The 14,241-nt window shown below is 43.1% G+C and overlaps 1 protein-coding gene across 12 annotated transcripts in view; it reads left to right on the top strand.

Moving 5' to 3' along the window:
• KIF5C (kinesin family member 5C) overlaps positions 1–14,241 on the top strand; it is a 162,184-nt gene that overhangs the window by 66,576 nt on the left and 81,367 nt on the right. For 5 of the 12 annotated variants that reach the window (XM_055572631.1, XM_055572636.1, XM_055572633.1 and 2 more), the window contains exons 4-7: positions 4,884–4,988; positions 9,973–10,021; positions 10,281–10,336; positions 11,013–11,100. In XM_055572631.1, coding sequence (XP_055428606.1) covers positions 4,884–4,988; positions 9,973–10,021; positions 10,281–10,336; positions 11,013–11,100 — 298 coding nt within the window. Of the gene's footprint in view, positions 1–4,883; positions 4,989–8,207; positions 8,321–9,972; positions 10,022–10,280; positions 10,337–11,012; positions 11,101–14,241 lie in introns of those variants that run through there. The other 7 variants (XM_055572639.1, XM_055572640.1, XM_055572638.1 and 4 more) reach the window with 3 other exon arrangements.

The raw sequence follows: 14,241 nt of genomic DNA, 5'->3' as shown, positions 1-14,241 counted from the left end.
GAAAACAGAGGAAAGGGGAATCCCCACACTGAAGTCTGGACATTGTAGGAGACCAGGAAACCCAGGGCCCTGAAACACAAAAAACACACAAAAACCAACAAAGCCCTTCAGGGCTCTCACCTTCTACAAGGAGGATTTTATATATTCGGCATTACACATTGTGATCTTTTAAAAGCTCTGGGAAGGGCCTGTTAATTCCATGAATGGACAGAGCTGTCACATTTAAAAGCTGTTTTTCATTTTAATCCCCCTCCCTGCCCCAGTTTGGGGTCTGGCATCCAGTGGTGATTCCATTACCTTCTATTGAGGGGAGCAAACAGATAAGCCCACATAAAATTGGGAAGATTAGCTTCTGAAGACGGTGCATTTCAGGCGGATTTTCAGCACAAATGGGAAACACTTGGCGGTGTTGGTGCTAAGCTGAGGGGACCCTCGGTGTGCTGGGCCCTGGCTGGGCTCTGGTGGGCAATGTTCAGGGGCTGGTTGGAAGAGGGGTCCTGGGGTGCTGGCTGCACGGAGAAGAGAGGGCCAGACCTTTGTTCGGAGCGGGAGGCTGGGAAGGGCTTCTCTCGCCCCGTGCCTTGCTTTTTGGCCTGCTTCTGCATACTGATTCAGATGGATGCAGACACGCTGTGTTTTTCCTTCTGCCCAAAGGGACACCTGGAGGCCCTGGGAGGGTGCAGGCTGTCCTGCTGCGAGGAGCTGCCAAGTGGATTTTCATGAACCTGTCTGCGTGCATTGGCGCTTGTGCACTGACGGGCCCCCACTCTCCCATCTTAAGTGTTTCAGGAAACTCTGTCCTGCTTGGGAGGCTGAGGAGGCCACTGGGGCTGGAACAAAGGGAGTCTTGTTCCATGGCCAATGGCCTGGGTCTGGTTTCTGCTTTCACATGTGCTCCAAGAAGGCCACCTTCAGAAGTGGGGAAATTATACAGAATTTGAGGAAGATTATACAGGATGCAAGTATTAAAATGTCTCTTTTGCTTTCTGGGAGAAACAAGATGATGGAGTGGTAATGTCCACTCGAGTTCATCCCTGATCCTCCAGCCGACTAAACCTGTCACGTTCTCCAAACAGCAGCGTGCTCTCTCAGTCCCTCCCCCGTTCTCTTTCTCCTGTTTCCTCTGCCCACAGTCTCACGTCTCCTTAATCTTACTCATCCCTCCAGATCTGGTGTCTTTCAAGGAAGCCATCCTGTGTCACCCCAGCTGCAAGGGATGTTTCTGTTCTCTGAGTTTCTAGAGCTCATTGCCTCTTTATTAACTTTTTTGCCTGAGGTGACTATTTATTGTTTGTGTACATATGCCTTTCATTTGCAACAGAGACGCAGTGAAGAACTTTGTGGAACACCTGTCTCCTACACACACCACACAAATCCATCATCACTGCACCACACGTACACCACACACACCTCCACATCACACACACCTCCACACCACACACACCTCCACACTACACACATCTCCACACCACACAAATCCATCATCACTGCACCACACGTACACCACACACGCCTCCACACCACACACACCTCCACACCACGCACACCACACACATCACACACACCTCCACACTACACACATCTGCACACCACACAAATCCATCATCACAGCACCACATGTACACCACACACACCTCCACACCACACACACCTCCACACCACACACATCTCCACACCACACAAATCCATCATCACTGTACCACACACACACCACACACACCTATACCACACACGCCTCCACACTACACACATCTCCACACCACACAAATCCATCATCACAGCACCACACGTACACCACACACACCTCTACACCACACCACACACGCCTCCACACCACACCACACACGCCTCCACACCATACACGCCTCCACACCACACACGCCTCCACACCACACACGCCTCCACACCACACACACCACACACACCTCCACACCACACACGCCTCCACACGCCTCCACACCACACACGCCTCCAGACCACACACACCACACACACCACACACGCCTCCACACCACACACGCCTCCACACCACACACGCCTCCACACCACACACACCACACACGCCTCCACACCACACACGCCTCCACACCACACACGCCTCCACACCACACACACCACACACGCCTCCACACCACACACGCCTCCACACCACACACGCCTCCACACCACACACCCCACACATACCACATGTAGCTTCACACCACACACAAACACGACCTGTCTCCACACCATACACACCACTCACATTCATCCTCATCACACCTCACATACCTCCACACTACACACACATCCCACACACCACATACACCACACACATTCATCCTCATCACACCTCACATTGATAGCCTTCCCCACACATCCTCATGCCTCTCACACCCACACACTGTGTACACCACACACAACACAAATACACACACTACACAAACACACATCATCTCTTATAAACACAAACACACACACTACATACCGTGTACATTGACACCATACACATGCACACACTACACAATGTGTACATTGACACCACACACACACACACACAATCCTCCACACACAGATTATTTTGGCATCCTCAGTTTACTGAGCATAAAGGGCCCCACCGCTCTTGGGCTTATGAGCTAGAAGAAGGCATCCTAGCCCTTAAACCTCTGGTAGCTTTGGGTATCACTGCGTCACTATGGGAATGGGGGGTATTACTAGGCCTTTCCAAACGAGCATGTGCTCCTTCTTGTATGATTTTTGGGTTGAGTCTTCAGGGAAACAAAATAGGAAGTGTCCAGGCTCATCCTGATTCTGCCTGGTTCACACCCCGACGAAGGCAAAAAAGCAATGTCAAAACTTGTATGCACCCAGAATTAATTGGAAGGTCAGTCTGTTGAAAGCAAAGGCATCTAGGGAAAAAGATTTGAGTCAATTATAAATGATTTTTGGATTATCAATCATTCCCCTTTGGCTGTGGGCCACTGAGGAGAAGCTGGAGTGTTGTGATGGATTATTCAAGAGCTCCAGGTCGGGGGTGGTGGAGGAGGATACTCTTCGGACTTTCTGAGTCAGATTGGCCCATTGGTGTCACATTTGATAGAACAGAGATCTGTGTTTTCAGTGTAGGTACCATTTCTGCCAGCAGGGTCCACAGTCCAAAGCAGGTGGGGTCCAGTATTTTGATTTGTTACATGTTTATGACGGCCAATAAGAAGTGATGGCTCAGTAATTTGGCTTTGTTTTCATTAGATATATCTGGGGTAGTAACATGTTTTAAGACTCTTCAGGTCAAATAAACCCTAACAACTGCTTAATGAGAACGTTATTATGAGCTGAATAATAACATTTATTGTCACTAAGCCCATTATATATACTTTTCAATTTAGATTCTATAGTAATTCTATGCAGTAGATATTGTACTCAGTCTCATAAGCCCTGGAAAGAAATATTTACTGGCCATCCTGCCTTTAGGGAGTATACAGTTAAACTAAAAAAAAAACGAGAGAAATACATCAAATGATTTAGGATTCTTGGCAGATGAGGCATTCCAGGAGAGTACCTATTTTCCCCGTAAGAGAGCTTTGCCAGAGGCCAGAAGTGTCTGAATTCAGCTTTTCCCTTGCTTTGGACAGAGTGGACAGTCAGGAATCAGGTGCTGAAGGACGGCTCAAAATGAAAAGTGTTCTATGGCCTGTAGTTAGTGCCAGGGTTTGTGTGACTTCTTGCTTTTCATAACTCAGATATTGGCCTGAAAGTCATCTGAAAGAAAAAGAGGACTTGATTGAGGAAAACAAAACAGATCTTTCAGGTATTGGGCAGATTTGGAACAAAGATATGTGAGTCAAATTTATAAAGACTGTTGGGCATTCCTGGAAAACCAGAGAGCAAATTGGCTTTTCTGCCAGCTCCATTTCTTCCTAGAATTTTAGAACTTCTGAAAGGCAGAGTGATCTGGGTATGCAGTTATTGACAACTGCTTTGATATGCAAACCCTGTGTTTGTGAGCTGATAGGTTATTCAACGTGGAACTTAAATATTCCTTTGGGGTGTGTGTAGAGCAGGCCCTCTGGAAGTTGTATGCTGAGGTCCTTTGTAAGTCTGTTGCTTTAAACACTTCTAGAACTCCTCTTGAAGAATTAGTTTCAGGTACTATGCTGTATCTTTTTGAAAGTCTTTGAAACAGCAAATTCTGGATTTTGAAAATGGATTTAGTGATAATTGAGATAACAGAAACATTCATCTATCCATCCATATATTAGGTAAAATGAATACAAGTGGGAAAAAGGGGGAAAAAAGTTCATAAGCAGATTTACATATTAAAAACAGCCAAAATATTTGAAACAAAACCCGGGAAGTATAGATTTTAAAAGAAATTGATAAAATGGATTTTCTTGATTGGTTTTTAAAGTGCTACTGCAGGTATTTGCAGAATCAGGTTCTTGGAAATGTTTAAGCAGTGATGATGTGAATGAAACTATGTCTATCAGCTCTTGATGTGATTTCATTAAGGCAGATGAACTTGGATTTGTAGGTTCTGGTCAGTGTGTAAACATTCCAAACCAAAGCCCACATTTAGTATGTTACAGTCACACATATAACCTCATTCCTTCTCTTTCTCTCCCTTCTACCCACAAGCTCACCTGCATACACACTGATCTGCTGCCCCCAGTGGCAGCAGGAGGGGATATTGTGGGCCTTCAGAGCCATGCGGGCTTGAGTTATCCTGCTAACTGTTGGTCTGTTGGCTCGTGGGGTGGATCTCCAGGGAAGCAGGCTGTCTCTGCGTTGTTTAAGCGTCTCCCTGCTCCTGTTTAAGAAGCCTGGGTATGGTCCTCTCTCTCCCCCACACGGTGCTCAGGTACCCAGCGCCCTTTAGATACCCGTGTTGTGTTTTCACTCACTAGGGGAAGCTACACGACCCTCAGCTCATGGGCATCATTCCAAGGATTGCGCACGACATCTTTGACCATATCTATTCCATGGATGAGAACCTGGAGTTCCACATCAAGGTAAGCGCAATTGATCGAGTCCTGAGAGAAGAAACTGACCCCCAGCTTGTGTTTCTTTGCTTTCCTCTTTTTTACATGCACGTAGAAGATGATTTTATTGATTTTAAGTGACATTTCTGTGGTCAGCAGAGCCATATTTATTATTTAATGGCTTAGGCCAATACCAAGGAAGTATTGAGATAAAGGAAAAGCCCTTTTTAGGATGGAATCATCATGACTGTGGTCTAAGTTCTCCCCTTTACCCTGTGGGTTTCTATAGATATGACTGGCGTGTGTCTGTAATTGGGCAAGGACAGCATTTCCCAAAGTGTGTCTGGGGAACCCAGTCCCTCGTATCATTACTCCGTGGGCTGCTGTGGAAAAGGCTTATGTGGCCGAAGTAGCTGGGAAAATGCTCCTGTTGAACAATTTAAATTTACCCCATGCTTAAGTATGCCTGTGTGTAATGCACTTGTGCACAGTGGACCTGTGGTGTATCACATTTTCCAGCCTCTTTGACTGTGGACCTACTTTTCCCTCCTTGGAGGGCAACAGACTAGCATTTGGAGGAGCGCGTTCTGAGAAGTGCTGAGAAAGGGAATTCTTTTCCTTCTTGTTTTTGTTTTTCATACCTATGTTCTGGCTTTAATTTGAATTGAAAATGGGAGATTTCTACTCTCTTAACTATAGCTGTTAATTCTTAACATTTGGTACGAGGGGTATATTCATTGGAACTCCTTTGTTTGCAAGTGACTGAAAGTCACTTGTTTAAGCAAATAGAGGAAGTTGTTGTAGATAAAGCATCTGGCAGCAGGTGTGGGGGCGGAGAGTTGTGGAGAAGAAAGCAATCCAGGCTCTGCTTTTCCTTAAGAAAATTGTGATATGGTTCACATACCATAAATTTAACCTTTTTACAGTGTACAATTTAATGGTTCTTAGTATGTTTTCCAAATTGTACAACCACGATCAGTGAATACTAAGCAGATTTATTAAGTAAGTGTATAGACAGTTACATGGAAAGTCTTACAACACATTTTAAATGAAAGGGGAATATATGATTTCCATAAAGAATATTAGTAGCATCACCTCTGAAAGGTGAGAATACAGATGATTAGTTAAATCAAAGTTTTGTACATGTTTATCCTAGAAGGTGGCAAGAAAACTAGGCACTAAGAAGGCAAAATGCAAAATTAAACATGAATTTTAAAAAGTACATTCTATAAGACTTACTGTAGTCTTTTACCAGCAAAAACAGATTCTGATACCTACTTTCCTTTCTACTTTTGGTAGTCCTATTATTCAAAAATCTTTTGTGAAAAATATACCAACAATAAAGTACAGACTTCTACTGGAAACATCAAATTAGCTCTGTATGATGCCTTCAGGATCACTGGTTAATTCCAGAACATTTTCATTACTGCCAAAAGAAACTCCATCCCTGTTAGGGTCCCTGTCCCTGCCCTCTTGCTTTATTTCTTTCCCTTGTTCCAGACCATCTTTCTCTTTTGTGTGTGTGGTAAAGAGGGTGACATCACAGCTTCTGCTCCACATCCCCTTATTTCCAATCCCTCATGCCCCTGGGAAGGAGCCCATTGGCCCAGCCTTGGTCTGATGAGCTGTGTCCAGGATGCACATGGCTGTGGGGTCCCTGCCATGGTGACTGTCACAGGGATAGGGTTGACAAGGGGATGGGGAGGAGAAGGGGGCATTTCTAAGATGACTTGGAGCTGAGCAGATCAACCAAGAGGCTGATAATCCTTGGAAACTGGGACCCAACTGCCTCAGTTCAGTTCAGTTCAGTTCAGTCGATCAGTCGTGTCCGACTCTTTACAACCCCTTGGACTGTAGCACGCCAGGCCTCCCTGTCCATCACCAACTCTCGGAGTTTACTCAAACTCATGTCCATTGAGTCAGTGATGCCATCCATCTCCTAGGCCCATCATTTTAGAAATAAGGAAACTGAAGTTCAAAGATATAGAGCCCAATGGCCCAAGTGACATCAAGTCCTCAGCACAGTTGAAATTAGACTGACCAACCCCACGTGTAGTACCTGTTCCATTATATTAAATTTCTACCATCACTTATTTCTGTGGTGTGTGCATGTTAAGTCGCTTCCATCATGTCCGACTCTTTGAAACCCTATGGACTGTAGCCCACCAGGCTCCTCTGTCCATGGGATTCTCCAGGAGAGGATACTGGAGTGGGTTGCCCTGCCCTCCTCCAGGGGATCTTTCCAACCCAGGGATCAAATCCTGCGTCTCTTCTATATCTTGCATTGGCAGGAAAGTTCTTTACCACTAGAGGCACCTGGGAAGCCCATTTCTGTGATACCTTCCTCAGATTATATAAAAACAAGGCAACAACTGTTTGCCCATTTATAAAGTACATCTGGCAGATCTTTTTCCTTACAGCTCCCTTTGTTGGCTGAAGCCAGCTTCTCCTCCTTGCCAGAGTTCTTTATATCTGAGGATGCAGAAGCTTGTTGCTTTGATGGGATCAAGATTTAGGAGCTTAATGCATCTTTAAGGCTGTTTGCATTTAAATACCTTGAACCACTGCAGGGTTCTTATGGGATAATCCTGGAGTAAGATGTTAAACCAATTATTGCCCTCAAAATAGGGTCTCACATTAGAATCTTATTAAGATAAAAATAGCCCCAGCAGGAAGGGAGGGAGGAAAGGAGGAATGACACTCATGTCAGGGCAGAATTTTACAATCTAGGGTCCTGTCCTGCATTTGTAGTTATGTTCTCTTATTTCACAGATTATAATTGTTAAGTAGGCAAGTTTGCTATTGATTACTCCATATTTTAAACTGAATAGTGACAGGCTGAATCAAGAAAAAGAGGCGTGATTAAGACAGTATTGAAAATCTGCTCCTTAAAGTGAGCCTCACAGAGGTTTTAGACATTATTTCTGAACATGTTTTTAAATGCTTATTTATTTTTCTTCCATCTGGTCTTACAAAGTATTTGGGTGACAGAATTAACAAAATTCACCCCCCTCCCAAGAAACCACTATTTGCTATGGTAAAAAATGAACAAATCAGAATTCTATGTATACTTATATTAAATATGAACAAGATTCTAAGTGCCAGATTTGCTAATATCTACTTCACGAGTGGTCTTCAGGTGTCATTAATTTTCTCTGTAACCTGTGGAAATAAGGACACATGCTTAAGATCTCAGAGTTAACAGAAAAGTCTTAATGAAAACCAGACAATTCTGAAATACAAGAGTGGGTTGGAGCTGGGGTTGAGTGGGCTGCAGAAGGACTGGGTTAGAGATGTCTAAGGTTTAGAGACCAAGCAGACCCTAGACTTGTGGCCTCAGGGAGAGGTTTCTGGAGCAGTGGGTAAGGAATGTGTGTCTGCGACAGAGAGAGCCAGTAACAGGGCCATTTGACCGGCATTCAAGCAGGCAGAGGTTGTTAGGGAGAGGATGCTCAGCTATAGATTCCAGGGTTTGAAGCCAGGACCCCAGATTTCAGAGAAACGAGGAGTCAAGAGGTTCCAGGCTGAAACAGATGAAAGATAATGAACCAGGACTGAGCTGGGTTGGGACTAGTGCTGGGTTAGGGAGTTTTTACTTCTCCTGGTCTAGAGCCAAGACTGGTGGTGCAGGGGTGAGGTTTCACCTGTAGAGTTGCATCTCAACTTTACAACTATTTTTTCAGCTTTTTAGAAAACATCTTTTTGATTCAGTCCTCTGTTTAGATTTCTGGGGAGGGGGAATTGGCGGGGCGGTGGGGGGTGGGACGGACCATGAACTTGAGGGAAGGAAAAGTTGATCTGGTTGGCAGAAGGCAAGTGTAGGTAGAGTACAGAATCCTAGAGGGAATTTTTGCTATCAATAGCTTCATATGACAGATGGGAGCATTGAAGTCTAGGTTCTTGATTACTTGTGAATTAAATCTCCAAGATCACATATCTAGTTAGAGTTGTTCCCAGATGTCAGCCTGGGTCAGGGGTCACCTGGGGAGTTTAGAAGTGGATTCCCAAATCCTATTCTTGGAGATTCTGATAGAGGAGGATTACAGTAGGGTTCAGGGCAATTTAAACAAACGCTGAGTGAGATGCTGGTACAGGCAGTGCTGGGACTGAAGTTTGAGAATAATTCATTGGAAGGCTTCCTTTCCCTCTCACAGATTAATTGTCTTTTATTAAGTTACATTTTGTTCAAGTCCTTCCTGGACTCCCCAAAGCTGACCACTGTCACCAGCTCTCTTCCTGTTACTGGGTCTGTAGTTCTAAGCAACTGCCCTTATTCCCCCTCCCCACTTCTTCATTTGAATGTTTGGAGCATGCTCCCTCCCTGGTCTGATGAGGCTGTCAGTGTCATGCCCAATGTGAGGCCTACTGGTTTTTTGACAGTTACTTGCAAAGGACATGTTCTGCTCTATGCTATGCTAAGTCACTTCAGTCGTGTCCGACTCTGTGCGACCCCATAGACAGCAGCCCACCAGGCTCCCCCGTCCCTAGGATTCTCCAGGCAAGAACACTGGAGTGGGTTGCCATTTCCTTCTCCAATGCATGAAAGTGAAAAGTGAAAGTGAAGTCTCTCAGTCGTGTCTGACTCTTAGCGACCCCATGGATTGCAGCCTAACAGGCTCCTCTGTCCATGGGATTTTCCAAGCAAGAGTACTGGAGTGGGGTGCCATTGCCTTCTCTGTGTTCTGCTCTAGCTGTTGTCATACCTAGAAGTTTGCTTGGTGGTCATCTGTGAATAGCACCTGGTTGGGAGCATGGGGACCTCTGATGCAGGGGTAGGGGTGGGGCCTGGGCCACTGAGCAGGGACCCTTAGAGCAAGCTGACAAGCAGGAAGCAGGAGGCCGGTGAGAGGCGGGGGGTTGGCCGGAGCGCTCCCCTCTAGACTCTGAATCTTCATTTTGTAGCCTCTTTCTTACTCTTCATAGCATGACAAAAAAGCTTTTGAAAATTCTAATAATGATGTTATTGAAATACAGGGTGGCATTTCTGTTTCAAAATCAATTTGTTTTTAATCAGGTTTCCTATTTTGAGATCTACCTGGACAAAATCAGGGACTTACTTGATGGTAAGTAACCCGAATTCTTGTCCTTTGTTCTGTAACTACAGTCCAGGGAGGTTGAAATGTTTTACAGCCCTTCTGCTTCAGGAATTTATAGAGACGTTCTGTTGCCTTCAGGCTGTCTGCTTATTCTCAGCCAAAGCTTTAACTTGAGTTATTGCAGATTAAATCTGCCTATCTTCTGTAACAATTTCTATTTTTCCTCCAATACCGGGCCTTTAACTTTTCTTTTCTTCTTTGCATGTCATCATTATCGTCTCTGTAGTATCCAAGACAAACTTGGCTGTTCATGAAGATAAAAATAGAGTCCCGTACGTAAAGGTATGAGGAAATCTTGACTGATGATGCAATTGATTTCCCTCCAATCACTGTCATAATAATTATTACCTAAGATGCCCAGAACATTACCTAAAAGGCACATATCCATATTTAATCATTTCTTATATTTAATATTCATCTGGTTAAAAAGTTGGCATTTAATTTCTTCAGTTGTATTTATGTAAGTGTATCCCAGATGTCAGATCACAGAAGGTAAGAACTAGAGAAATGAACAGACATTATTCACATTTAAAGAGGCTTTGGGATTGAGTACAGTTGTTCATACTTGGCACTTAGAAGAAGCCTATCGTAGCATTATGTCTACAGCTTCAGTATCTAATTAAAGTTGGTGGCTAGATTGAAAGGCAAAGCAAGACTTCCTCCGTTTCTTTCTCCATCATTGGTTTTCTTCTTTATTTTCTGTCTCCCCTGCTATTAAGTGTGACTGTGTACTTAAAATCTGGCATTTCTTTTATGGTTTACTTCTGGGTTTCCCAGTGTTTCTCAGACTTCTTTTGAATGTCGAATTCAAGCCCTTGGTGAGGAGGAAGAGTTTTTGGGTCGACACTGTATCCTTTCTCTGCATCTGCAGTTCCAGAAGTGGGAAAATGTTTAGCTGTTTTAAAGTCTTGTTGCTTGTCAGTTTTTCGGTGACCAGCTTGCTCTGGCTGTCTTGCAGGGGTGCACCGAGCGATTTGTGTCAAGCCCGGAGGAAGTCATGGATGTGATAGACGAAGGCAAAGCAAACCGCCACGTGGCTGTGACAAGTAAGCCTGGTGTGGGGTTTCCTCCCCTCTAACCTAGGGCACAGACATCTGCCTACCAGCAAGGGCGGCCGCGGGTAATGAGGTCCAAGTGGAATAATGCCCAAGAAAGCAGTTATAAAGCAGTGACTGGCACTCAGACACAGGGATGTGTGCAGTACCAGCAGGCCTGGGCAGGTCCTGGTACAGCGCCTGAAACAGTGCCTCCTGCTGTCCAGGGCTTGTTGGAAATGTTGGGTGACATTGGGCCTGGGTAACAGCCTGAGCCTGAACACTGGGGATAAGCAACCAGCTAGCCAACTAAAGGCAGAAGAAAGTAAGCTGCTAAGCTCATTTATTTTAACTCTATTATTGTTTAAAAAATCCAAACTGACAGGTTCTATATGCTAGTCATACACATCAAAAGAAACGATGTTAGACTTATATCCTCTGTAAACAAGGAAAAGAAAGACGCGGAGGAACTCAGAAAGTGGGTCCGGGTGCTTTCTTGTAAACTCTTTGCTTCCTTGTCCATTACAAACACAGTCAGGTCAGCTGGTTGACCTTGTGGGGCCTTCCTCAGGGAATCAGGTCATGTGGTGTGAGAGCTGCAGAGGTTCCATGAGAAGATGTCTGTCTTATTCAGAGGGGCAGGGACAAGTGAGAGTGACTTCTTGTGACGATCTCCTGCAAGAACAAAGAATTTCTAGCTTTGAAGAGAGAAGCTTATCTGGGCAGGGCATGTAGATATATCTTAACACAGTCTTGATGTCTTCAAGGTGCTGACCTTCAGAGGGGCAGCTTGCTTTGTTTGATCTGAACGAGTAGACCATCCAGGACAGTTGATACTACAGAGAGGCAGATTTTGACCTACTACAAGAAAAACCCTTGTCCTTACAGCTGCTGCACGTAAAGCCTGCTACCTAGAGAGGTAGTGAGTCCTCGGCATGGTGTAGAAGAGATTCAAGTACTGCTTGGTTGTTGACTGGTTCTATGATTTTTTGATCCAGAACTGTAATTCTCAACTGTTTCTCTACTGCAACGCATGTATCAGATGATATTCATCTATGTGGCAAGTTCCATACCTGAGCCTAGACTTGTATACAGTATGGGTTAAACTCTATTTCTTTCTCTTCTGCTTAGACACTTACAGAAAGAATGATACACTTAACACTAACAGCATCTCTTGTAAAGAAGTTTCCACTCTGTTTCCCTAGTTATGAATTATTTGTGATATACCTGATAGTCTGTCTTGGCCCTCTGCTTCAGAACTGTTGGTACAGAACATTATACTATTTTTTCTTATTCTGGTAAGATGTTTTCTTTTTAAATTTTGTTATATTATGCATAACATACAATTTACCATTTTAACCTCTTTTAAGTGTCCAGTTTAGTGGCATTAAGCACATTCACAATATTTGCAACCATCACCATTTCCTGTTTCCAGAATTTCTAATTATTCCAAAGTGAAACTCCATACCCATTGAATACGAATGGCCCGTACCATACTCCCTCCTCCCAACCCCTGTTAACCATTGTCCTACTTCCTGTCTCAATGAATTTGACAGCTCTAGGCACTTCATATGTGGAATGATACAAGTCCTTTTGTGACATGCTTGTTTCACTTAGCACAGTGTCCTCAAGATTCATTCGTGTTGTGGCATGTATCACAGTTCCCTTTCTTTTTATCAGGCAGAGTAATGTTCCATTGTATGCATACACCACATTTTGTTTATCCATTCATCCATAGATAGACATTGTATTACTTCTACCTTTTGGCTGTTGTGAACATGGGTGTTTAAACATCTGTTCAAGTTCCTGCTTTTAGTTGTTTTTTGGGTATATACACCCAGAAGTAGAATTGCTGGATCACATGGTAATTCTACTTTTAATTTTTTACGGAACAGCTATATTGTTTTCCATTTCAAGTGTACCATTTTGCATTCCCACTAACAGTGTGCAAGAATTTCAGTTTCTCACATCCTTGCTGACACTTCTTATTCTCTACTTTTGTTTTCTTTTTAATAGTCATCTGTTGTGTAATGATGTAAAATGGTATCTATTGAGATTTTTGATTTGCATTTCCTGAATGATTAGTGATGTTGAGCATCTTTTCATATGCTTCTTGGCCATTATGCATCTTCTTTGGAGCAATGCTATTCAAGTCCTTTGGCCTGTTTTTAAAAATTAGGTTGTTCGGCTTTTGTTGTTGTTGATTTGTAGGAATTCTGTATATATTCTGGATCTCAACCCCTTATCAGATATATGATTTCAGGTATTTCCTGTCATTCTGTGGGTTGCTCACTCTTTTGACAGTGTCCTTTCATACACAATGTTTTACATTTGATGAAGTTACATTATTTTTTGTTGCTGTTGTGGTTTGTTTTTTGGTGTCATATCCAAATCATTGCCAAATCCAGTGTCATGAACCTTTTCCCCTATGCTTTCTTCTAAGGTTTTATAGTTTTAACTTTTATATTCAGATTTTTTATCCTTTTTGAGTTAACTTTTATATATGACTTAAGGAAAGAGTCCAACTTCATTCTTGCATGTGGATATCCAGTTTTCACTTTGGTGAAGAGACTGTCCTTTCCCCATTGAATGGTCTTGACACGCTTGTCAAAAATTACTTGACCATATCATGTGAGGTTTTATTTCTAGGCTTTCTATTCTGTCTTATTGGTCTATATGTCTGCCTTTATGACAATACCACACTATTTTGATTAGCATAGCTTTGTAGTAAGTTTTGAAATCATTAAGTGTGAGACCTTCAACTTTGTTCTTTTTAAGGATTGTTTTGGCTATCCAGGGTCCCTTGACATTCCATATGAATTTTAGAATGGACTTTTCTATTTCTGTAAACAATATCATTGGGATTTTGATAGAGATTGTATTAAATCTGTTGGTAGTATGGACATCTTAACAATATTAAGTCTTTTAATCCAAGAATAAGGTTAGCTTTCCATTTACTTGTGTATTATTTAATTTCTTTTGGCAGCATTTCATAGTTTTTATTATTTGCCTTTCATTTTCTTGGTTACATTTATTCCTAAGTATCTTATTCTTTTTTCCTATTTTAAATGGAATTGTTAATTTCCTTTTTGGATTGTTCATTATCATAATATATAATGCAACTGATTTTTATGTATTGCTTTTGTATCCTGC

Source organism: Bubalus kerabau, chromosome 3 (genome assembly GCF_029407905.1).
Source record: "Bubalus kerabau isolate K-KA32 ecotype Philippines breed swamp buffalo chromosome 3, PCC_UOA_SB_1v2, whole genome shotgun sequence".
Lineage (NCBI taxonomy): Eukaryota > Metazoa > Chordata > Mammalia > Artiodactyla > Bovidae > Bubalus > Bubalus kerabau.
Note: the sequence above shows the minus strand (reverse complement) of the source record. Positions and strands in the feature narration are given on the sequence as shown.